We start from the raw sequence: 27,282 nt of genomic DNA on the forward strand, positions 1-27,282 counted from the left end.
CACGGGGTAAGCAACATAACGAGTCAAAAGAACTATACTACATTTCTAATTGAAGGTATTTGCTATTATTATTATTACACCTACAACGTATTGGGATAGGATCTTGGAGATGGGAATACCTCTTTAATGTTCAATACCTGTCAACCAAGTTCGTATTTCTCCTGGAAAGTGATGCACCATTGGGTGGGATATAAGCTTTTCCAGGCATTTTTGAACATTTTAATTGAGATTACATTTTTTATGTGCTGGTTCCACCTATAGACTTACTTTTCTGAGAAACACCGGCTGGTCTGATGAAATATTTTTAATTGTTTGGTCAGAATGACCATTGGTATGAAGGAAAAAAAGGAAGGCTTACATGCCAAAGATCACCATCCCAAATATGCAAGGACAAGTGGGGCAACATCATGTTGTGGGGTGATTGCGGAATATGAGGAAAGAATATTATGTGGAAATATTGAAGCAACATCTAAAGTCATCAGCCAAAGAGTCAGATTGGGACCAAATGGCTCTTACAAATGGACAATATCCAGAAGCATACTCCCAAAGTTGTGGCAAAATGGCTTAAGGTCAACAAAATGAATAATGTTGGGGCTTTCAAAAAGCCCTGACCCTTAATCCCAAAGAAAATGTATTACCAGAAGTAAAAATAGATTTGCAAGCAAGGAGGCCTACATCTTGACTCTGCTACACCAGTGTGTCAGGAGGAATGAGCCAAAATACCCGCAACCATGTGTCACCCAAGTTAAATGGATTAAAGGCAATGATTCCAAAAAGAACCCATGTGTATGTAAACTTCTGAGCCTGTATTATTCTTATATTTCCCATTCTTCAAATATGGTAGGGATCCTAACTGATCTGATAGCGCATATATACCAGGATTGTCAAACACTGCGTTTGATTGCAGGTGACTAACTGTATAGGATATACAAAAAGGCACGGAATTTTGTTTTTAACGGCTTCTAAATTTTACTCAGTTTACAAAACAACAAAGCCTTTTGTAAATGCCTAAAAGTAGATTTTTGGTGCACACCGTAAAATCTCATTCTTGTAGTCTTCATTAGGGGTTAATAAAACAACTGGATAGTCAGCTGCCACCTGGTGGCTCACATTATTAGTACATCTAATTGAAAATTGTCTCCTTCCTTGCAGAATTAGCTGTGCTGCTAGCATTAGGCTTTTCAGTTTAGTGAGAAAGAAGTAGAAGAAGCCCAAAAAATAATTAAAACATAAAAGAAAAATAAGTTAATTACATCTTAAGAGAAAAAGAAAGCAAATGCATTGGGCAACCAAGGGTGGGTGCTATGTCTCCCAATGAATACGAGAAACAGATTTTATGGTGAGTACCAAAAATCTACTTTTCTCTTTCGTCTCATCGGGGGACACAGAAACCATAGGATGTCTCAAAGCTGTCAACAAGGGAAAGATCTAGTATAGATGGTAGGCTACATGAAAGACCCTCAAAGGTGCAAAATCTCCACATGCCCTGGGGATCCAGGCAACATATCAGATGTCGATAGTCTGAAAAACCTGCATTGACACCAAAATGAGTTGAATTTGAAAAGGGCTCCCATAGGAGGTGAAATGATGGAAGTACTGCCAGCACCCTCCAATCCAGGAATCTAGGACTATAAGTGAATAGCACTAGGAAGAGGGGGAGGCAGACAGTATAAAGTGCTGAATTTACTGCCTCAAAAGAAAGGCCTCAATTGCCATCCAATTCTACTAAAAAAAGTACTGCCCTACCCAGAAAGCATCAATCTTGGTGCATCTGATCAACGATCTCACATTGGGCTGAAGACACTTAAATGAGTGTAAGGTACCTGCATCTCATAATGCTATGAAAAAAAGATCTGCTGGGTAAGTCAGTAACCCCTGTCTCTAGAATTAGAGGAAATGTTCCTACTAAAAGTTGGAATCAAGAGGGAACCCTCGTTCTTCAGTGGAAAAGCCTAAGCAGGGTTACTTAAGGGATGCAGTAAGCTGACTCGCCTCTCCTTTAGACAAAAACACTGGCTGGAAGTTGACGAAGTAAACAGAAGTCCTGTAACTGCCAAATTAAAAAAAAAAGTTCTTCGTCGCTAGGTCTGACTCACCTAGGACAAGATCAAGGTACCCACTGGTCCATGTGTGCAAGCTGACCTACCAAGTGGTGTCCACTAGATGGTAACTTGCCCCGGATAGTGGTCCTGGTACCAACTGGATTGCCTTTGTGATCAGTCGTACAGAAAAGGCCTTGCTTTTGTGGTGCTGGCCTATTGAGAAAAAATAAATGGTCAGAACAATGCTTGTGTAATCTGCAAAACTGACGGTCTCAGTTAGCGTGATTAACTCCTCTCTGAAAAGGAATCTGTCCTGAGAAGTGGGTAGGGTCCCCTTAGGGTTGGTTACATGCTACCCTGGACTAATGAATCTTCAATGGTCTACTCATCTAGGAAACAGATCAGTGCTACTGTGATCCTCTTTTGCAAGGGATCTCGCTTATTTGAACCAGCTATGATAAGTGGAAAGCGCCTTGCCTGATCAGCTTCCATGCAGTGTGGCTCACTAATGCGAAATGATCTAAAATGAGAAGACATTGGTGAAAAAGGTCAGACTCACTGAGTACAATCAAGGTCGCTTGCCTGGTCACATCCTTGCTGAAGGGCTCTGCCAGATAACTGACCCCACTCTGAGTGGATATAAGCAATTTGAGAGGCCCAAACTGGAACTACTCAAATCGACCCCTAAGGGAGAGCACATCATAGCAGCACTCACCATACGTACTGCTGAGAGGACAAACGGGAGCATTGTCAGGATACTGTCTGACTCCTTTGAACAACACATCCCTCTGAGTGCAATCTGTTTGTTAATCTGACCAACTGTGGAAAGTAGCCAGAGCAAAGTAAAATACCACTTGATCTGTCTGGATCACCTGCCTAACTTTCTCCTCCCAAGAAGTCCTTGCTGGGGGGTTCAGAGCCAGTAAGGAAGGTGGTTGCAGCACCTACAGATTGCTAAACAAGCGGTGTGTTCTATAGAGAGAACTACCCATGGGCCTGACTAACCCAGGAAGGAGGTAGAGTGCTAACCAGATCACTCCTGTGATGCACCACCTTACCTGCTGTTGGAGGTGATCCACCTACTGTCTAGGTTAGGCTAGTTTCACATTTGCAGTTGTGTCCGCAGTGTTTCTACCGCATATATCCGCATGCGTTGTGTATTCCTATATTTAACATTAGGGACGCATGCGTTTTTAATTGTTTGCGTTTTGCCGCGTTTGACGTCGCATGCATCGTTTCGTCGTTTGCGCCTTGGCGCGGAAATGCAACAATTTGCCGCCTGAAAACGCATGTGGTCGATTGCGCAAGGTTTGCGACAAAAAAAACGCATTGCTGTCTATATGAATGCATGCGTTCACAAGAACATGCGTTTGGTTGCGTTCGTGAACGCATGCGTTTCAATTGAAAAAAACATGTCTAGACACTGATAAGCCACCCCCCACATAGTAGGTGATAAAGGGAGGTAGTGGACATTTGCAGGTCACTACTCAGCAGACACTGAAGCAGACGAGACACAGGCTACATCTTGGAGGAAAACAAGACACTGAACAATGTGAGTATATCCTAGCCAATGCCTTTATTTTCTATTTTCTGACTCTACATGTCCTAATTTCTTGCATTTCTTTCTTTCTACATGCATCAGAATGTCGTCGTCTTCTTCTGATGAGGAGCAACGCCCTGGCATGGCCTTCCGTACCACCACCACCACGATGCAGCAGGACCCTGGCATGGCATTCCGTACCGCCACCACCCCGATGCAGCAGGACCCTAGCATGGCCTTCAGTACCGCCACCACCACGATGCAGCAGGACCCTGGCATGGCCTTCTGTACCGCCACCACCACGATGCAGCAGGACCCTGGCATGGCCTTCCTTTCTACGAGCGCTATGGACTCTGGCATGGCTGCCCACTCTACGAGCACTATGGACTCTGACATGGCTGCACGCTCTACAAGCGCTATGGACTTTGGCATGGCTGCACACTCTACGAGCACTATGGACTCTGGCATGGCTGCACGCTCTACGAGTGCTATGGACTCTGGCATGGCTGCACGCTCTACGAGCACTATAGACTCTGGCATGGCTGCACGCTCTACGAGCACTATGGACTCTGGCATGGCTGCACGCTCTAAGAGCACTATGGACTCTGGCATGGCTGCACGCTCTACGAGCACTATAGACTCTGGCATGGCTGCACGCTCTACGAGCACTATGGACTCTGGCATGGCTGCACGCTCTACGAGCACTATGGACTCTGGCATGGCTGCACACTCTACGAGCACTATGGACTCTGGCATGGCTGCACGCTCTACGAGCGCTATGGACTCTGGCATGGCTGAACACTCTACGAGCACTATGGACTCTGGCATGGCTGCACGCTCTATGAGCACTATAAACTCTGACACATGCAGCCGGACCCTGACAGGTCACCCACCACCATGCCACGCCATATGAGCCCACCAAGGCTTCCCAGAACACGGCAAACCCCCCACACAAAACAAAAAAACAACAGAGGACTCTTAGTATTCCTCCCCTTCACCTCCCAATGTGTCTGTAATGTCAGGTTTGTCTCACCCTTCCAGTGCGTCCCAAGCCTCTCATGTGTCAAGCCCCATCCCCGAACTTCCAGACCCCACTAGTTTCATTGCCCCTTCTCCTGTCACCTCTGCGTCGTCCACGGTTAGCCAGGCCTCAGTGCTTCACACCCCCCCCCCGTTTACATCACTCTACCCCAAGCCGGCGCAGTTAAATACATTTTTGGGTTGTTGAAAAATAAATACAATTTGATTTGCCCCAATTATGTTTGGTTTATTGTGTCTATCGCCCCTAGCAACACACACCGTGCGCCAAATAAGAAACTTCGTCACACACTTAATTTTTGGGCCACATCATATCTCCAGTAGTTATAAAAAAAGACTGCAGCTTTGTGTGTCTGTAGTATAAAGATATGAAGTGGCCCAAAAAATAATAGATGTATTATCTCCATAATCTCTTCTTTCTGCTTAGTCTGTGACTAGTGTTGCAGTCTGAAGAGGAAATGGCGGAAATACAGTGCAGAACTCTACTGAACAGGTCAGGTGTCAAAAAACTCATTAGTTAGGACACCTGACCTGGTGAGTAGAGAACTGCCTTGTATAACCTCCATTTTCTCTTCTGTGTACATAATCTATTACACACAAATTGAAGGGACGATGGTGGTCACACACAGCATATCTATGCTCACCTGCACAGGTGTCAGAAATAGTGAATTCATGAGGCTGTTATATGTGCATCATGAATTCATTATTTCTGACACGCTTTTAATCCAGGTTGAAATAAAAGCTCTCCATGCGAAGATCCATCATGACACAGGATACAGGAGCAAAATCTGAAGATTACAGCTGTTCAGGGGTCTATATAAAGAAATACCATAATACACGCCCTCTGTAGTCCAATTGGCGGTGTCTGGTTATCTTGATTTTTCTCTTGTGAAATTTCTCAACATGCGCACCAAAAACGCAAACGCAGAAAAAAACGCATATGAACGCGTACAAACGCGGCGTTTTTTAAACCGCATGCGTTACCACATGCGTGGTAAAAAAGCCGTGTTTGTACGCGTTTATATGCCTTTTTTCCACCACTTGCGGATGCGGATTAAACGCTGCAGTTTTAAACGCAAATGTGAAACTAGTTTTACAGGATCACTTGTGGAAACTGTACGGCTGTGAGGTCTCATTTAGAAGATTTGACTCACTCTAGACGGTGGTCAAAATAACCTTTGAGTTACAGGGTCCTCAGTGTGAATTGCCCAACTTTAAGGCTTCAGCTGGTGGGTCTTGACTCTCTCTGGAATGTTGTCAGACTAACTTTTGGGTTGCAGTTTCCTCTGTGGGATTCGCATAGTTGTAAGGTCCCAGTTGGCAGGTCTGTCCTACTCTGGCTGGTAGATAGAATAGAATCTAGGTTGCAGGATTCTCTGCCAGCTTCGCCCAGCTATACAGCCTCATTTGGTAGGTCTGAGTCTCTCTGGGAGTGCTCAGCGTACCATTGGCCACGAAGAGACTGTTCAATGCCTCACGATTATCACAACCGCAATCCTGGAATAATCACCCTGGCCATGGTCCCTGCTGTGACAAGGCTACAGTCCATCTAGGAGTGGAGTATGCAAGTGACAACAAAAATTGCAAATGTTGCCAGAAGTGTAAATCGCTACAGACTGAAAGATTGAGAACCTGTGCCTATCGTGGGGTAATCATGGCAGTCTGAAGAACAATTCCTCTGAAGTTTGGCCCCGATAAACGTGACTTAACTGTCAGGACACCGCTCGTGTTGGTTGCCTTACTGACCAACCACTTGCTTGGCCCTGAATAATGACTTCACATAACTGCGTGCATGGGTATGAGATTAAGTAGTGAGCAGAGACTGGGTAGTGGCCATAGTACCCAAGGTCTACGGTACAGGGGAGCTGGGGGCCCATGCAGGCAGAGGGGCCCATTTTCATACCCAGGACCCAGGTCATGGGGATCCCATGGGCAGCAATCATCAGATAAAGAGGGAGATACCAGCAGAGCAATATGCTACGGCCTGACCCGAAGGAAACCCAACAGCGCAACACATGCATGCAGGTAACTAGATGGTAATACAAGAGGGGGGAGCCATTCGGACACAGCGAGTGTAGGATCCCCCAACAATAGCCTACCTGGTCCAAGGGTCGCTAAGATCAGAGATCACGGGGATGCCCAACAGGATGGTGACTGAGGGCGCCTAGGCTGGCCGATGTGTTGAGTTGCGCTGGAGCAGCTGAGGAGGGTAAAAGACTAATCTTGACTGAAAACCCAGGGAAAATGGGTGTGGCCCCCGCAGCAGACAAAAAGGAAAAATGCTAACGCCTAACCTAAGACAGGTCTGAAACAGACCTTGCCTCCAACTCACACTACACTAAACTGAATAGCCTGATGCTTGTAGACAACATATATAGTCTGCAAGAGGAGCCAATTTTCAATTAGATGTATTAATAGTGTCAGCCTCCTGGTGGCAGCAGACTATCCCATGATTCCATGGTTTCGGTGTTCCCCAATGACGAGCGAGAAAATATGCTTCTCAGAGGAAGCGTTTATGACATAAGATAATACACTAAATCTGACACGTCACTCAAGGAACTCACAGATCCCATAGGCCATTTGGTCACTGTAGCGCTCCAGGTCAATTTCAATGCTTTTTTTGAAGAACTGCAGCTTGGCTTCCAATTGCTGAGAGGCAGACACCATTGTATTTTTCATCTTCGTTAGATTGGTATTATAACGCAGCAAACTAAGCCTAAAACACAAGTAATGTTAGAGAAAACAATTTAGTCTAGCATGTACATATACAGTACATTAAACAATCAGGACTACAGAACTTACATGGCTGCTCTTTGGCCTTGAAATAGACGGCTGTAGTCCTCCTTCAAACCGGACACATAATGGACAGCTTCTGCCCACACCTTACGAAGCTGCAGTATGGGGAGCTGAGCTTTGCTATCCTGCACTGAGTAGAAGTAAAAAAAAACAAAAAAAAACATATGAATGAACTAAGCTACACAAAGGTGTCTGCTACATTATTGGTAACTTGTACAGTACATGTTTATTTCCTGTTAATTCCTTTTTGTTATCATTATTAAATACATTTAAGACTAAAAAAAAGAAAAAAAAAGGATATGTTATAAACCAACAAAAGACACACAGATTTTCCTTTACAAGTGTGAACAATTCTCATAACAGAATTAGGAAGGCCAATTGTTTATCATGGCAAATTTTCTGTTGCAGAACTATGGAACATAACAGAAATTTTACACTTTAAGGCTAGGTTCACATTGTGTTAAAGCAGCCCGTTCAACGCATTAAACAGACTGCTTTAACGCAAGTGCCGAAATGTGATCGCGCTAGCGCAGATAGAGCTAGCAGATGCTCTATCTGCGCTAGCGGTGACAGACCCAGAAACGCTACAGCCTGCGTCCGAGGGTCCGTCACTCAATGACGGCACATCGCTAGCGCACACCCATGACGACATGCATTGGTGATGCGCCCGAAGTACTTACCGGTAGCGGTGTTTTTCAGGAGCCCATGACAGCACCACGAGAGAGGGGATCCGCCCTTCAGGGACAGGAAACCTACAGACATAAAAGGGCGGCACCTCTCTCCTGCATCAGTTGGTTTCCTGTCCCTGACTGGGGAACCTCTTCAGGCAGGCCTTGAGAAGAAGGTCGAAGAAAAGAAGATATCCCCGACCTGGCAGGCCGATTCAGGTAGCGGGGGTCCCCTACCTCCGTGTGTTTAGGATAGTGGAAGCACCACACGGCAGGGGGACTGCTAGTGTCAGTGACAGCAGGGAGAAGCAGCCTTGGGGAAAGGGCTCGCTTCTTATGTGACCCATCGTCGCTGTACCTGATGAATATGTGGGGCCTCTTCTGTGGCCGCACCTGGTGTGGTCTCCCGGGGTCTGCACATCGGTCCGGGCGGAGCTGGCTTCCTCGGTCAGGCCGCAGCCGCGACTGGAAGGGGCGTGTCTAGCTGACGTGGCTGGCGACGCGGCAGGGCATGCGCAGTAGAGCCGCGCGGCCGATGACGTCACTCCGGAGTCCGGGCCATATACCCAATAAAAACAAAGCATGAGAGGGCCTCCCTGGTTAGTAGCACATAATCAACTTAAAATATGCTACAATTCACCATGTGAATAAACTTAGCACTTAAAGGAAAAGAAAGTGTTGACCCATATAAGAAAAGGGTAGGGAATATAAGGGTGCTGTCAAGGGCTCCTGAAAAACACCGCTATACCGGTAAATAGCTTACGTATTTATTCAGTCGACATGACAGCACCACGAGAGACTTTCAGAGAAGTAAAAGAGACTAGGGAGGGACAACTGCCTCAAGCACCCTTCTCCCAAACGTGAGATCGGAGGAACTACCCAGATCCAGTCTATAGTGTTTAAGGAAAGTAGATGGAGAAGACCATGTGGCCGCCTTACAAATATCTTCAATCGACACCTCTGATCTCTCCGCCCAGGAAGTAGCCATGGCTCGAGTGGAATGAGCTTTTATACCTTCCGGGATCTGCATACCACCTGCTGTATAAGCCAAAGAGATCGCCTCCCTGATCCATCTAGCTAGTGTGTTTTTGAACACTAAGGCCCTTCCTAACTCACTGAAAGGATACAAATAGGGAATTATCTTTCTTCCAAGTGCTAGTAGCTGAAATATACCTAAGAAGACACCTTCTTACGTCTATAGAATGGAATTTACGTTCCTTATCATTGGTGGGATTAGGACAGAACGAAGGTAGAACAGCTTCCAGCAATCTATGAAATTTTGAAGCTACTTTTTGGAAGGTAAAGAGGAACAGGTTTTATTATAACTATCTTCTCTAAACTGCATGTACGCAGGTTGTCTAGAGAGAGCTTGCAGGTTGCTAACCCTCCTTGTGGATGTGAGCGCGACTAAAAGGGCCGTTTTTAAAGATAGGAATTTAATTAGTGCAGTATCAATAGGTTCAAATGGAGCTTGCGTTAGAGCTGAAAGCACAAAATGTAGGTCCCATGGAACTAATTTTTGCTTAATAACTGGCCTGGACCTAGTTGCTGCCTTGAAGAACCTAGCTATCCAGTGATTATGGGCCAAATTACTATTGTATAGCGCCCCCAGAGCTGACACTTGAACCCTGAGAGTGCTTGTGGCTAAACCCATTTCTAATCCTTTCTGTAAGAATACCAAGATTTTGTTAATACAGACTTTCTGGTCAATATGTGCACCCGAAACATATTTTTCCAAATTCTCACATAAATGTTTGTTATAGAAACCTTCCTACTCTTTAGTAATGTATTTACAAGATCTCAAGAAAACCCTTTCCCCCTTAGTAATGACCTCTCAAATTCCACGCCGCTAGATGTAAATTGGCCACTCGTGGATGGAGAAGTGGGTCCTGGGAAAGATCTGGTATTTCTGGGAGAATCCAAGGCTGGGAAATGGACATCTTCCTCAGCCAAGGAAACCATGATCTTCTGGGCCAGAATGGGGCTACCATGATCACCCGGGCCCTGTCTTCCTGTATCTTCCTCAGAACTATCGGAATTAAGTTTAGAGGGGGAAAGGCAAAAGCGAGACTGAAGTGCCATGAGATTAGGAGAGCGTCCACCGCATATGGATTGTCTCTGGGGTTTAAGGAGCAGAATTGATGTAGCTTTCTGTTTTCTCGGTTGGCAAAAAGATCTATGTCTGGGCATCCTCACAATTGTACGATCTGGTTGAAGATGGTCGGATTTAGTTTCCAATCTCCCTGTTAGAGACTGTTGCGGCTTAGATAGGCAGCAATGGTATTGAGCTTTCCCTTTATGTGAAGAGGCGTAAAAGATAGCAGATGATTTTTGGCCATCTGAAAAATACGATCCGCAACCTCCATTAGTGAACCGGACCAAGTACCTCCTTGTGGTTAATGTAGGCTACGGTTAACTGGTTGTTGGAGAAAAGCCTGATGTGCCGACCCTGTAGGGGTATTAGAAAACTACTTAAAGCGCGTTCTACCGCTAATAATTCTTTTAGATAGGAAGATGAATTTTGTTCAGACTGAGACATAGTAACATAGTAAGGCCGAAAAAAGACATTTGTCCATCCAGTTCAGCCTATATTCCATCATAATAAATCCCCAGATCTACGCCCTTCTACAGAACCTAATAATTGTATGATACAATATTGTTCTGCTCCAGGAAGACATCCAGGCCTCTCTTGAACCCCTCGACTGAGTTCGCCATCACCACCTCCTCAAGCAAGCAATTCCAGATTCTCACTGCCCTAACAGTAAAGAATCCTCTTCTATGTTGGTGGAAAAACCTTCTAAGAATGCCCCCTTGTGCCCGTCACCTTCCTTGGTATAAACAGATCCTCAGTGAGATATTTGTATTGTCCCCTTATATACTTATACATGGTTATTAGATCGCCCCTCAGTCGTCTTTTTTCTAGACTAAATAATCCTAATTTCGCTAATCTGGGTATTGTAGTTCTCCCATCCCCTTTATTAATTTTGTTGCCCTCCTTTGTACTCTCTCTAGTTCCATTATATCCTTCCTGAGCACCGGTGCCCAAAACTGGACACAGTACTCCATGTGCGGTCTAACTAGGGATTTGTACAGAGGCAGTATAATGCTCTCATTATGTGTATCCAGACCTCTTTTAATGCACCCCATGATCCTGTTTGCTTTGGCAGCTGCTGCCTGGCACTGGCTGCTCAAGGTAAGTTTATCATTAACTAGGATCCCCAAGTCCTTCTCCCTGTCAGATTTACCCAGTGGTTTCCCGTTCAGTGTGTAATGGTGATATTGATTCCTTCTTCCCATGTGTATAACGTTACATTTATCATTGTTAAACCTCATCTGCCACCAGTCCCTGGACCCAACTACTCTCCAAATGTGTCCCCCATCCCCTGGGGCTACCATCTGTATTTATTATCCGAGTTACATGATTTGTCCAGGAAACACCTCTATGTAAATTTTGAATGTGTGTCCACCAATGTAATGATTGAATAGATTCAATGAATAGTGAGAATTTACTGTCAAGATGGGCTTTTAGGTGACGGAAATTATGTAAAATGTCCCACTGTAAGGTTCTGGTGTGATATTGAGCCCAGAGAACCGCCGGAATACATGACGTGAGTAAACCCAATAGCGACATTGCCCCTCTAACAGAGACTGACTGATTATTATTCTGGTCGCCAGCCGTTGCATACAATCTACTTTTGAATCTAAACACAAAAGTCTTTAAATATACAGTTAGCCCATTCAAAGGGGCAACACTTCATGAATTGATATACCACCTTATTTTTTGCATTTCCCGTCATATGTGGGTAAAAAAATGAATTGAAGTGACTACACAAATTTTTTTTTTTTTTAAATAAAAACTCCAGTATTTATTAATTCTTAGACAAATATTTAAAATATCAAGAACTAATGTACTGAAAACAGAGGTACTTTTATAGAATATCCAACATTTAAAATATATAGCAGCTGTAAAAAACTCTATTATCCACATAAATACACAAAAATACACAATATACAAGAATGACCCTACTAGGTCATTATTATCTAATTGCTAGTGTAATACGGTACTTATTTATGCAATACACATCCCAAAAATATGCAAAAATTATAGTCATAGTTTAATAACTACCACCAGATGGTGCTATTGCATAGTTCTACAAGAATAGAAGACTATAAAATGTGTATACCGAGTTTTTACAGACCAGCCATCAAATTAAGCAAGCACTATTAAGCATAACCACTAATAGTATCCCATTCCATCATTCATTTTCATATGATTATAAAAGTATGGCATAAGAAACAAAATCCAATATATGTGTAATACCTGGATACATAATACTTAGTTATTTATACATGTCAAGATGGATGGATCAAGCATTCTTTATATATTTCACTCACATAAAACAAGGGCTTTACCTGGTTATCCTCAAAATCAATATAGTGCCACTGATGGAAACTTCCTGCCCCGATGCAGGAAATTTTCAACCAGGCAGGGTAGAAGGCTGAAAGTCTGCCCCCCACCTGGTCCGACAGTCATTGTGGCTTTCTATAGTCCTGAGAGGTGTTAAACATATGTCCTCTACTTCTTTTCCTGTTACAGTCATATCTGGATCTTTCTCTATTTGACCTTCAGCGGTTAAACCATCCTCTATTGTAATCCCGTCTATATGAGGGTCTTTCTAGAAAGGGGAATTGTATTTTTTTTTTTTATCGCCCGCCTTTTCGAACAGTTCATCAATAACCGGTCCAAATAAATGCGCCCCTTCACAGGAAATGCTACATAGTTTTGATCTAGCCTGTAAATCTCCTGGCCAACATTTAATCCATAGAGCCCTACGGGCTGAGTTAGAAAGGGCTGAAGATCTGGCGGCCAATTTGACAGAATCTGCCGACGCATCTGAAAGAAAAGCTGCTGCATCCTGAATTATAGGCATGGAGGATAGGATCTCATTCCCGGAAGCTTTGTTTTTGAGCTGATCCTCTAGGCGGTCAAGCCACACCATAAGTGACCCTGCTGTTGTTTCCAAAGCACCCTTAAGGAAAACGTCAGCCTTCCTATCTAGTGGATCTTTTAGATTTCCTAAAGGTACCGTCACATTAAGCGACGCTGCAGCGATATAGACAACGAGCCGATCGCTGCAGCGTCGCTGTTTAGGTCGCTAGGAGACGTCAAACACCAGCAACAGCTGAACGATGCAGGAACGATCCAGTGACGTACTTATCGTTCTCGCTGGTTGTTAGCTCCATGAAAAACCATTGCAGGCATCGCTGCTTTTGCTGTCAAAACATGACGAATCACGCCGACCTGACGACCAAATAAAGTTCCGGACTTCTAGCTACGACCAGCCATGTCACAGCGGGATCCTGATCGCTGCTGCGTGTCAAACACAACGAGATCGCTATCCAGGACGCTGCAACGTCATGGATCGCTGTCGTTCTCGTTGGAAAGTTGCCCAGTGTGAAGGTACCTTTAGTCTTCAAATGGAAGAAAGGTCCTTTTGCACGCCTTGGCTACTGCTGCATCCAGTTTCGAAGCCTTGTCCCATGAGGACGAAGCTTCCTCCTCAAATGGATACCTTCTCTTAAATGCCGGCGGGAGCGAACCCTTCCTCTCGGGTTTTTTCCAATCTTTTGTAATTAATGCTTTTATTTTATCCACCACCGGACAAGACCTCCGTGATTTTTGATCTAGACCTTTGAACATTATGTCCTGAATGGAACATTCTGACTGGGTCTCCTCAATCCCCATTGTGTTGTTAACTGCCTTAACAAGGTGGTTTACTCTATCAAGCGACAAACAGGCATGGCCGGCCTCGGTGTCTGCAGATGAAGAGGATGATGGGAAGGAATCTGAGCGCAGTTCACCTAAGTCTGTATCTTCATCCGAAACTGGGGATCTAATATTTTTCCTCTTTCTGATATCCGTTTTTTGAGACCTGGATTTAATAGATCCTCTGACTTCTTCTCTAACCATATCCCTTAGAGTGGAAGTAAGGTTAGGTGCCTCCTCCTCAATTAAGCGTTGTATGCAGGGTTTACATAAATTCCTCTCATGACCATCTGGGAGTGGTTCCCCACACTCGGCACACTCCCTATGTTTGGCTTTGGTAGTACATTTCCTCCCCTAACAAGGAGAGAGGGAATACCAGGAGGAACAAACATCACTAAGTGAACTTTCACGTAGATCACTTACCCAACCACGCAGTGAGTGGTACCGTAGTTTGAGGGGGGTCCTTCCTAGCCGGCTATGGTCTACGGCTTGAGGACTTGTTCGGCCTCGATTTCTGAGTATTTAACTCCACCAGCATGACTACTGCCACTAGAACGCCGCTGGGAAATAATCTGAGGCTCCTCCAGAGGCTGAAGCTGCTGCTGCTTGTCTGGCTGCGGTGCTCCTTGCTCCAGCGACTCCATTATGAAAAATGGGACAGAAGCACCCAGCAGCCGCCATACTCTTCCTTAAGTATGCCCCCAAGGTACCGCCCCCTGATGGGATCTCCAAGTAACCTGCCCGATACCATGCATATTGGTGGAGCATTTCCCCCCCTTCAAGACCGCGCCCCCCCCCCACCCACCCCCGAAGGCCCGCCCGCATTCCCCGCAATTATTGGGTATATGGCCCGGACTCCGGAGTGACGTCATCGGCCGCGCGGCTCTACTGCGCATGCCCTGCCGCGTCGCCAGCCACGTCAGCTAGACACGCCCCTTCCAGTCGCGGCTGCGGCCTGACCGAGGAAGCCAGCTCCGCCCGGACCGATGTGCAGACCCCGGGAGACCACACCAGGTGCGGCCACAGAAGAGGCCCCACATATTCATCAGGTACAGCGACGATGGGTCACATAAGAAGCGAGCCCTTTCCCCAAGGCTGCTTCTCCCTGCTGTCACTGACACTAGCAGTCCCCCTGCCGTGTGGTGCTTCCACTATCCTAAACACACGGAGGTAGAGGACCCCCGCTACCTGAATCGGCCTGCCAGGTCGGGGATATCTTCTTTTCTTCGACCTTCTTCTCAAGGCCTGCCTGAAGAGGTTCCCCAGTCAGGGACAGGAAACCAACTGATGCAGGAGAGAGGTGCCGCCCTTTTATGTCTGTAGGTTTCCTGTCCCTGAAGGGCGGATCCCCTCTCTCGTGGTGCTTTCATGGCGACTGAATAAATAGGGGTTAATGGCAGCGTTAAAAGGCTGCATTACACCGCGTTATGCTAACAGACTGCCAGAACGCAGTATGAACTCAGCCTAAGGCTAAGTGCACACGTTCAGGAATTCATGCAGAAAATTCCTGTGAAAAACCGGACATTTTCTGCATGAAATCCGGAAGAAATCCGCATGCGTTTTTTGCCGCGGTTTTGCCGCGTTTTTGACGCGTTTTTTCCCGGACACTTCCCAATGCATTTTGTAGTGGGAAATCCGCATAAAAACCGCAAAAAGAATGAGCATGTCCGGATTTTGTGCCTGATGCGTTTTTTATGCGGAAAAAAACGCATCATGTGCACAAAACATGCGGAATTCATTCTAAATGATGGGATGCTTCTTGTATGCGTTTTTTTTGCGGTTTTATAGCGTTTTTATAGGGAAAAACCGCGAAAAAACCGGAACGTGTGAACACAGCCTTAGGGTGTTGTATGTTAGAGGGGAGGGGTTGGAGATTGTGTTCTTGTTATGTTTGTAATGCTGTTAACTGAAAAATGTCAATAAAAATAAAAAATACTGGATTTAAAAAAAGACTTACCAATAAAATTCACACATTCTGATAGGTGCCTTGGCTGAAAGGGGCCTTCATAAGCAGTTTTACTTTTGTCAAACAAATATACCATGTAGCTGTCCCACCCTCGCTGTGTACGGAAAGAAAAACAAACAATTGTTCTCATTAACCTCTGCTTATTTGTACAGATGTTAGAGCCAGAATAATACCACCTATAAAACTGCTAATAACTCTCCTTTATGCGACTATCGATGGCCTATAATTATGCTCAAGAAGGAATAGACTGAAACATACAAACTGTGGCTATGACTGGTTCTGCAATACAACACATTTCGGGGAGCTGTGATACCAACAAGAGTTTGTACACTGCAACCCCTCATTCTGCCACTTAGTAGGAGACTGACTGTAATGGACCTATGAACACGAGCTACAGTATTGGAGACAAAGAAAGATATAAAAGACACAAAAATAGATAAAGTATGTTACATTTTTGTACCCAAATTAATTAACCATGTAGATTAGCAGTTAGGGTAACGTTTTTGGCAGGTTTTTTTCCTGTAAAAAAAAAAACCCCACTGCATTTTACTGTCCCAGCAAAGTGAATTCTGATATCTCATGCATATGTTGCTTATTTTTTCTTTGCAGGTTTGAAGCAGTTTCACATCTGCAGCATGTCAATTCTTTCAGTATTGACCACTCATTCTAGTGGAGGAAAAAAGCATAAAAAATTGCAAGATTTTTGAGCACTATTTAACCTGCAAAGAGAAGTTTTTTATAGGCAAAAATGTCTGCAGCAAATACTTATGTGTGTACATACCCATACTCACCAGCAAAGATTTTTTTTTGATTGCGGAACACAGAAGATAGTAGTTATAGGCTGCTGCCACTAAGCCAAAAATGATAGCCCCAAGTACACAGGCTATACCCCTCTTACAGGCACAAAGTAGAAGTTTGTCTAACAGCAAGAGGATCAACTGGGATAAGACAATATAATGTAAATGGTAACCCTAAAACAAGACTTAAACCCCTTCACAACAGGGTCAATTTCAGATTTGTATTTTTCCTCCAATTCTTCTAAGGGTATGTTTCCATGGTCAGGATTGCATCAGGATTTGCTCAGGATTTGACGCAGATAAAATCTGCACCTGAGGTCAATGGCAGGTGACCTGCGTTTTTGATGCGGATTTGTGTGTGTTTTGGTAAGCTCAATAAAGATATACAAAGAAAAAAAAAAGAATGGTGATGTCATTTCTTGTCCAACCTCTTCATTTACAAACTCCATTGAAGAATGTTTACACACACACAGGCAGATAGATGATAGATAACAGATAGATGATAGATAGATATGGGATAGATAATAGATAGATAATAGATAGATCTATCTATCGTATCTATTGTATCTATCGTATCTATCGATTGTATCTATTATATATCTAGAAATATATCTATCGATAGATATATCTATAGATAGCTATATCGATAGATAATAGATAGCTGATGGATAATAGATAGATAAATAGATAAGATAGATAATAGATATATAGATCAATAGATAGATGATAGATCGATAGATAATACCAAGCCCGATGTTTAGTATATCTATGTATCTATAGATATATCTATCTATAAATGTATCTATAGATAGATTATCCATCTATCTATATACATAATTGTCTAAGGGGTACTTCCGTCTGTCTGTCTGTCCTTCTGTCACGGTTATTCGTTCGCTGATTGGTCTCGGCAGCTGCCTGTCATGGCTGCTGCGACCAATCAGCGACGGCCACAGTCCGATTAGTCCCTCCCCTACACTCACTGCCCGGCGCCCGCTCTGTAATCCCCTCCACTCACACAGGGTTAATGGCAGCGGTAACGGCCAGCGGTGTAACGCACTCCGTTACCGCTGCTATTAACCCTGTGTGTCCCCAACTATTTACTATTGATGCTGCCAATGCGGCATCAATAGTAAAAATGTCATGTTAAAAATAATAAAAAAAATAAAAAACCTGCTATACTCACCATCCGCCGCCTTTCTTGCTCCTCTCCATGCTCCCAGGACCGCGCCATTGCAAGCGGCAGCTTCCGCTCCCGTCCCACGGCTGGTGTGCGACAAGGACCTGCCGTGACGTCACGGTCGGTCATGTGACCACAACGTCATCATAGGTCCTTCTCACACCAGCCCTGGGACGGGACCGCAAGCTGCCGCTTGCAACGGAGCGGTCCTGGGAGCATGGAGAGCAGCGAGAAAGGCGGCGGACGGTAAGCATAGCAGGACTTCAACGGGCTATAGGTGAGTATATGTTTTTTTTTATGTCTCTATACTACGTGGCTCTGTGCTGGGCAATATACTACGTGACTGGGCAATATACTACGTGGCTCTGCTATATACTATGTGGCTGGGCAATATACCGTACTACGTGGGCTGTGCTATATATTATGTGGCTGGGCAATATACTACGTGGCTGGGCAATATACTACGTGGCTGGGCAATATACTACGTGGCTGGGCAATATACTACGTGGCTGGGCAATATACTACGTGGCTGGGCAATATACTACGTGGCTGGGCAATATACTACGTGGCTGGGCAATATACTACGTGGCTGAGCAATATACTACATGGACATGCATACTCTAGAATACTCGATGCGTTAGAATCGAGCCACCATCTAGTATATATATAATCGTCTAAGGGTCTGTTTGTCTGTAACAGAAATCCCGCGTCGCAAATTGGTCGTACCAGCTGCCCGCGACCAATCAGTGACAGGCGCAGTCCGACCGCGAATTGGCGTGGGATTTAAACCACGCTTCGCTGATTGGACACGGCCAGCCGGGCGCGACCAATCAGCGATATTGCAGCGGGATTTAGGGTATGTGCACACGTTCAGGATTTTTCGCGTTTTTTTCGCGATAAAAACACGATAAAAACGCATGCATATGCATCCTATCATTTAGAATGCATTCCGCAATTTTTGTGCACATGATGCGTTTTTTTCCACACAAAAAATGCATCGCGGTAAAAAAAAAACAGCATGTTCATTAATTTTGTGGATTTTTTTCCCACTATTTAATGCATTGGGAACCTCCGGCAAAAACGCGCAAAAAACGGGTAAAAAATGTGCGAAAAAAACGCGAAAAAAACGCATGCAAATTTCTGGCAGAAATGTGCGGTTTTTGTCAGGAAATTTCTGCAAGAAATCCTGAACGTGTGCACATACCCTCAAACACCGCTTCGTAAATAAACTACATACATATTCTAGAATATCCGATGCTTTAGAATCGGGCCACCATCTAGTAGATATGTAATAGCAAGGCCGATGTTTATTAATGAACATTGGGGTAAAGCCACCCATTGGGGTAAAGCCGACGGCCGGGGGCCAATATTTGTAGCCTGGGAAGGGGGTAATACCCACGGCCGCTCTCTAGGCTATGAATATTAGTCGCACCTGTCTGCGTAGCCTTTACTGGCTATTAAATTAGAGGGACCCCCCAAAAAAATTAGGTGCGGTCTCCCTATATTTTATAACCAGAAAGGCTATGCAGACAGCTGCGGGCTTATATTCATAGCCTAGAGAGGGGCCATGGTTATTGCCTCCCGGCAATACCAGCTCCCAGCCGCCCCAGAAATGGTGCATCAGTAAGATGCGCCTATTCTGGCACTTAGCCCCTCTCTTCCCACTCCCCTGTAGCGGTGGGATATGGGGTAATAAGGGGTTAATGCCACCTTGCTAATGTAAGGTGACATTAAGCCCGGTTAGTAATGGAGAGGAGTCAATAAGACGCCTACCCATTACTAATCCTATAGTAGTGAAAGGGTTAAAAAAAGAAAGACAACCAAAAAAAAGTATTTTAATATTCTTAATTTCACCATACTTCCCATACTCGATCGCCTGCAAAAAATTAAAAACAATAAACCAACCGTATACTACCTTTTCGCCGTAGTCCAATTAATAACGAGTGTCCACGATGATCTCCCCTATAGAACAGTGACATCGGGTGATGTCACTGATCTATAGACCTTCAGTGACACACTGACAGGAGACAATGGCTGCTGCAGTGCATTCATGAAGAGGTTACCTGAGTTCAGGGTCTCACTTTATGGCAAAGCTGCGTGGGAATTTCCCACACAGCAGTGCCACAAGTCAGAGTAGGGACTATTTCTCACAGAGGCGGAGGAATACATTGCTGAAGAATACCTTCCGTCATTGTATTCCTGGAGCCCCTGGAGAGCAGTCGCATCAGCTGATGTGGATGCTCTCCACGGGAGATCGTCGTGGGACACTCTGTGTAACTGGATTTCTGCGGATCAGGGAGTATATTGTTTGTTATTTTAATATTTTTTACAGGTGACAATGGCTTCGGGGATCAAGGTGACAAGGTGACGGTGAGTATGTACTCTATGTTGTATGTACTGTATGTCTATATGTATGTCGCACGGTGCATGTTGTATGTCGCACGGTGCATGTTGTATGTCGCACGGTGCATGTTGTATGTCGCACAGTGCATGTCGCACGGTGCATGTTGTATGTCGCACGGTGCATGTGGTATGTCGCACGGTGCATGTCGCACGGTGCATGTCGCACGGTGCATGTCGCACGGTGCATGTCGTATGTCGCATGTCGTATGTCGCATGTCGTATGGTGCATGTTGCATGGTGCATGTTGCATGTCGCATGGTGCATGTTGTATGTCGCATGGTGCGTGTTGTATGTCGCATGGTGCGTGTTGTATGTCACATGGTGCGTGTTGTATGTCACATGGTGCGTGTTGTATGTCACATGGTGCGTGTTGTATGTCACATGGTGCGTGTTGTATGTCACATGGTGCGTGTTGTATGTCACATGTTGTATGTTTAATGTTGAGTGTTGTATGTGCACACAGTCTAGACGAGTCCAGCTCTGCTACATCTGGATGCCTGACATCCAGATGTAGCAGAGCCTGTAGGTGATCGCCCGAGATAACTCTGCAGCGATCACCTACACTGCAGCGTTCTCACAATCAGCTGACCGTGAGAACCAGACTAGTGACCGGAGATAACCCCCGGTCACGTGCACGGAAGTTCTCACGGTAAGCTAAGTAATCGCGAGAACTGCAGTGGACGAGGGACTTACGGCGGCGGGACAGGTGAGCCGGCATGTAAATTAGGAGACATGCGTAGTAAGCTGCGTTAACGCAGTTACTACGCATGTGACTAATCATTAGATGCGGGTTTACCGCATCTAATGATTGTCTATGGTAAATTTATGGAGTGGCGACGGAGCGTTGCCGCATTGTAAACAGACATGCTGCGTTCTGAAAAGGCGCACCGCATGTCCGTTTACGCGGGTCTGCCGCCTGCGTGTTTTAACGCATAGTGGAGATGGGATTTCATGAAATCCCCTCCACTTTGCTTTAATATCTGGACGCTGCATGTTTGACGCTGGGGCTCTACGCAGGGTTTCCTGACCGTGGAAACACACCCTAAGAGCCATAATGCTTATTTTTCTGTCTACACAGACTTGTGAATGACCCCATGCATTTTACCACATTGTGTACTGGAAAACAAGAAAGAAAAAAATTCCAAGTGGGGAGTTCATGTGAAAAAAAAATTCTGAATTCTATGTTTTTTAGCAATTGTTTTTACAGTGTACATTTTGTGGTAAAAATGACCTCACAATAGGATTATTCTCATCAATATGATTATGGAGATACCAAACATGTCTAGTTGGTGTATTATTTAAGAGCCAAAAAAAATTAGGAATTTGAAAAAATAAAAATGGGGTTTGTGACGCTGTTTTCTGAGACATATAACCATTTTTTGGCCGATGGAGCTGTGCAACACGATATTTTATTGATATTATTTCGGGGTAAAAATTATGTTTTTGACTCTAGTTATAATATTGTTTTGTGGTATTGCAGAGACAAAAAAAACCCCAGTCCACTATGTGGTAAAATTAGTGGTGTTGTTCAAAAGTATAACTCTTCCCTCAAAACACAAGCCCTCATATTGCTAGATAAATAAAAAAGTTATGGCTCTTGGAAGAAGGGGAGGAAATAACAAAATTGTTAAATTGCTGGGTAGTGAAGTGGTTAAACGGGTTGACAAATTCTTTAATGTTCATGGCCTATCCTTAGAACAGGTCATCAATATCTGATTAGTGGGGGTGCGACACCTAGCTCCTCCGCTGATCCGCTGCTTGGTGTGTTGCAGAGATGAACTGCACAGCTCCGTCAATTGTATTGTGGCTACGGCCAGGTACTGCATACCAACACCTTATTCATCTCAATAGGGAGCGGATGTCAGTACCTGGCTGCGGACGCTTTTCAGCTCATGGCGCTTTGAAGCTCTGCAACGAATCACATCCGTCTGCTGCAGCACTGGGAAGAGCTGATAACCGGAGGCGTCGAGTGTTGCTCCATCACCAACAGATATTGATGACCTATGCTTCCCTAAATCCTCTGCCATGCAAAACGTAGCATGCAATCTGTAGCCTTCAATATGTTGCTACCTGAAGGATGACACTAAAAATACATCTTAGAAGAAAAAAAAAAAAAAAAAAAAGAATCTGCTCCTCCCCAACAACCAACACCTGACGAGCCGATATCAAGATATTCATTTAGTGCAACAGCAGGAAAAGAAGCAAAACCAAGACCAACCAAACAAGGGAGAGTAGTTTCCCCCAGTGAAGGCTATGAGAAAGATTTTAGGGTGAGTACAAAAAAATCCTCTTTTCTAGGGCACTTCACTGTGAGACACAAAAATCATGGGCTGTCCTAACACAGTCACTTGGATGGGAAAATTAATACCAGCACTGCAGAAAGAAGAATAGCAATCCCTCAGGTTACCACCTGAGCAACTGCTGCTTGCAGTATCCTTTGGCTAAGGCATGAATCCTTTCAACGTAAGTCTTTCCATTGAAAATGTAAGCGCTTCAGAAAGATGTGGACTGAAGACTAAGTAGTGACCATATGGAATAGAAGAACAGACACAAAGGAAAGCAGAAAGCAGACTACAAGTTAGATGATTTCTGTAAGTTTCCTCCTCTTTATTTTATACTGTTTTGCATAAGTTGTATGTCTTTTTATTATCATTTTTATACCTTTTTCTTGTAAGCATTGAACCTTTTTCTATTAAAGTATAAACTTTAATAAGTTGAACCTTGAATGTTCTAAAGAATCCATAGCCTGGAGGTGTGTGAGCCTTATGAGTGATAGACATATTTTGATTAGTTATTTCTGGGACTCATCGCCCGTGTATTCGATGAGTGGTGGCAGCGCGTATGAGCGGGTGTGTGGCCTGGGTCGGTGTGTGATTTATGCTCCCATTACAGCATAGGACAGAGGGTGAATGCTGGACGGAGAGTGGGGAGATAGATTAACCCTTGCAGGCACAACCCAAAGTCACGTGTGAGAGCAGGCACGTGACGAATTAGTGACACCACGGAGCAGCGATCCGTGACGAGGAATATTACCGAGGAGGCCTCTATCATACGAGGTGAAAGTCATGCCTCGGTAAGGACACCCTTGCTTAGCCTAATCTTTTGCACTGGCAGATTGAAAGCAGAAAACGATCGATCGAGATGGAAAGAGAGAGAGAGCTGGAGAGACATGGAGAGAGAGAGAGAGAGAGAGACATGGAGAGAGAGAGAGAGAGAGACATGGAGAGAGAGAGAGAGAGAGAGAGACATGGAGAGAGAGAGAGAGAGAGAGAGACATGGAGAGAGAGAGAGAGAGACATGGAGAGAGAGAGACAGAGAGAGAGAGAGAGAGACATGGAGAGAGAGAGAGACATGGAGAGAGAGAGAGACATGGAGAGAGAGAGAGACATGGAGAGAGAGAGACATGGAGAGAGAGAGAAAGAGAGAAAGATGGAGAGAGAGAGAGAGAGAAAGATGGAGACAGAACGCGAGAGATAGAGAATGAGAGAGATATTGAGCGAGAGATAGAGAAAGACAGAGAGAGAGCGACAACGAGAGAGAAAGAGCGAGAGAGAGAGTCCCTTATCCTCTAAAAGAAGCCTGATCTATCCTGGACCTCTATATGCCTCCCTACCCCACCCCCCTATTTTTACCATATGCTTTGGCAATGCTAACATGTACTTAGTCCTGCCAATAAAGCTCATTTTAATTTGAGAGAGAAAAAGCGATAGAGAGAGAGAAAGGGCGAGAGAGAGCGAAAGGGCGAGAGAGAGCGAAAGAGCGAGAGAGAGTGAAAGGGCGAGAGAGAGCGAAAGAGAGCGAAAGAGAGAGAGCGAAGGAGCGAGAGAGAGCGTAAGAGCGAGAGAGAGCGAAAGAACGAGAGAGAAAGAGCACACAAAGTCAAAGACGAATATCTCAGCATCTGGAGGAACGACAAACAAATCCAAGAAACTGACAATATACCAGAATCTACAGAGGGAGTACAAACTGGCCCCATATCTAGAAAAACTAGAAAACCCCAAAGATCGACAGATCCTGAGCCGGTACAGACTGAGCGCCCACAGTCTACTCATCGAATCCGAGCGGCACCGACAGAACTACAAGCCCCGAGAGAGCAGACTCTGCCAGCAGTGCCCCCAGGAGGCTGTGGAGGATGAGGCCCACTTCCTGCTGAGGTGCCCCAAATACTCCGCAGTGAGGGACACTCACTTCAAGAGACTGTCTGATCTCCTCCCAGACTTCACCTCCAAGGAGGAGGAAGAGAAACTGCCAATAATCCTGGGGGAAGAGGAAAGTGCAGCGGCCGTAGCAGCGGAATATGTCAGTGCCTGCCACAGACTAAGAGGAGCCTAATATGTCATGGACTCCCGTACCCCAACACTGGACAAATCCCTATCCCCCGACTAAAGAGCCTGATATGTCATGGACTCCTATACCCCACCCTGGAAACATCCCCTATCCTCTAAAAGGAATTTGATATACCCTGGACCTCTGTATGCCTCCCTCCCCCACCCCCGTATTTTTACCATATGCTTTGGCAATGCTAACATGTACTTAGTCCTGCCAATAAAGCTCATTTGAATTGAATTGAATTGAAAGAGCGAGAGAGAAAGAGCGAGAGAAAGAGAAAGCAAGAGAGCGCGCAAGAGAGAGCACGCAAGAGAGAGCGCGCAAGAGAGAGCGCGCAAGAGAGCGCGCGACAGAAAGAGCGAAAGAGAGCAAAAGAAAGAGCGAGAGAGAGCGCGAGAGAGAAAGAGCGAGAAAGAAAGAGCAAGAAAACTGTTTGGGTTTTGGTCCACAATTTGTGTCCTGGGTCAAACTGCTGTATGCACAGCCAGTGGCTAGAGTTAGAGTGAATGGAGATTTTTCTCGTACGATTAAGTTACATAGAGGGACGAGACAGGGGTGTCCACTCTCCCCTCTCCTGTTTGCTTTGGCTGTTGAGCCGTTGGCCGCCAAGATTAGGCAGTCTGCTGAAGTACCTGGGTTTAAGTATGGGTCAATTGAAGAAAAGATAGCGTTATACGCGGACGACATACTGCTGTTCCTGAGCGATCCACATATTTAATTGGGAAATGCTATTCAGCTTATGGAAAGATTTGGAGCATTGTCGGGGTTGAGGATAAATTGGAATAAATCAACTCTGTTTAAGGTAGATGACGTAGGGGATGAGATGGGAGAAGTTGCGGAGGGAGGCAGACTTAAAGAGGCTGATCAATTCAAATATTTGGGATATGGATCTCTCTGCCGATTACAGATAACTTGCATAAGAATTTGACTCCCGTGTTGGGGGTTCTTAACTCAAAAGTAGGGGCATGGGGTAAATTGCACTTGTCAGTAGTGGGCCGAGTCAACCTTATTAAAATGATTCTCATGCCTAAGATACTGTATGTTCTCCATAACTCACCTATTTGGATACCACGTGGGAAATTTAAGCTGATTAACTCTTATTTACGAATTTGGTGTGGGGGAAGCAGCATCCCCATATTAGGTTGGAGACGCTTCAGAGACCTAAATATACTTCCTGGCGGCTCAGTGCCAGCACTTAAAGGGCTGGGAGCGTGAGGCGTCTTCCAGCGTGTTACAACAGCTGATAGAGAGGGTGACGACAACATTTCCTGCGGTAAAGTGCTAGGAAGATGGGTCTCTGGGGGCACTTGGGAAAATCTATCCTATGCTTTACCTGATATATAAATTAGGAGGAAGAGTTACCGCCCACCATTCCCAGGAGTAAGCTGCATTTGACATGGGCTCCTGAAATTTAAGCAATTTATACCTTGTAATGGGCAACCTGTAAGACGAAACTTGGAAAATACGTGCTCCATGGGAGGCAAAAGCGAGCAGGACTAAAATACACCCAAGAAAGAAAAATATAATCGAGGATAAAAGAGAAATTTAGATGATAAGGAAGATCTCTCCTCCTGTACCAGTTATGACTTGTATTGTTTAAGATTATTGTACTTGTTTTATTATGTATACCCCTCCTTACATGTAAAGCGCCATGGAATAAATGGCGCTATAACAATAAATAATAATAATAATAATAATCTACCCCCTGCACAGGTTTCAAGCAGAAGAGCATATGAAAGCTGGAAAACCCCAGAGCTAAACACCAAGAGGTAAGGCCATCTCTCTGCATCTCAAACCCTATAGCATTGAACCCTATAGAATCAAAACCTATAGAATCTCCCCAGAGAACAAGCACAATATAAAATAAGCAACATGGAAAGAAATAACATTTTGGACAATGAAAATCCCAGCACTATAGCTAAGCCCCCTATAGAGGTCAGTGCTGCAGCCCCAGCAGATGGCAGGGTCTCAGGCATCAAGGAGATAACATATCCCAGAGATCACAGGAGCATGAGCGAAAAAAAGGCCATAAAACATTCCATAATCAAAGATGAACCAGAAACTCTCTTTGCAGACTTTACCAAGAAAGAGAATATAAAGACAAATTACCTCTTCTATAGTGAGCAGCCTGAGGCATGGCACACAGCCTTGTGCAAATACTATAAAAACATTCTAAAAGGTGGCATCAGCAGTGGCCGACAAATCAGAGTAAAAGACCCACAAAATGAGGATGTCTCACTCACCATTAATCTATACCACTCTGGCATAATAGTCATACAGGGCAATGAGGACAACCTTGAGACATTTGAGGAAATCTTCTCTCCCACACGTACAAAAAAGACCACCAGTGACCCCCCTGCAGCCCAAAGCCCTAATAATGCACTCCCTTCATTGGACACCCTTAGAGAATGCCTGTCTCAGCTGGAGAGGGACTTCACACTGCTTAACCCCTTACCGACATCGGACGTACTATACCATCCGATGTCGGCTCCCCTGCTTTGATGCATGGCTCCGCGGTGAGCCCGCACCAAAGCCGGGACATGTCAGCTGTTTTGAACAGCTGACATGTGCCCGTAATAGGCGCGGGCAGAATCGCGATCCGGCCGCCCGGCCAGAAGCGGTAGTTAAATGCCGCTGTCTGCGTTTGACAGCGGCATTTAACTAGTTAATAGGTGCGGGCAGATCGCGTTACATGATCGGGGGTCGGCGATGGGTCTCCATTGTAACCATAGAGGTCCTTGAGACCTCTATGGTTACTG

The 27,282-nt window shown here is 45.0% G+C and overlaps 1 protein-coding gene across 1 annotated transcript in view; it reads right to left on the reverse strand.

The window, feature by feature from the left end:
• Positions 1–27,282, reverse strand: part of CHUK (component of inhibitor of nuclear factor kappa B kinase complex) — a 204,029-nt gene that overhangs the window by 36,831 nt on the left and 139,916 nt on the right. Inside the window, exons 11-13 of the mRNA XM_069753015.1 lie at positions 15,809–15,911; positions 7,423–7,546; positions 7,185–7,336 (exon numbers count right to left, since the gene is read on the reverse strand). Of these exons, the coding sequence (XP_069609116.1) occupies positions 7,185–7,336; positions 7,423–7,546; positions 15,809–15,911 (379 nt within the window). The remainder of the gene's footprint in view (positions 1–7,184; positions 7,337–7,422; positions 7,547–15,808; positions 15,912–27,282) is intronic.

Source organism: Ranitomeya imitator, chromosome 2 (genome assembly GCF_032444005.1).
Source record: "Ranitomeya imitator isolate aRanImi1 chromosome 2, aRanImi1.pri, whole genome shotgun sequence".
NCBI classification, from domain to species: domain Eukaryota; kingdom Metazoa; phylum Chordata; class Amphibia; order Anura; family Dendrobatidae; genus Ranitomeya; species Ranitomeya imitator.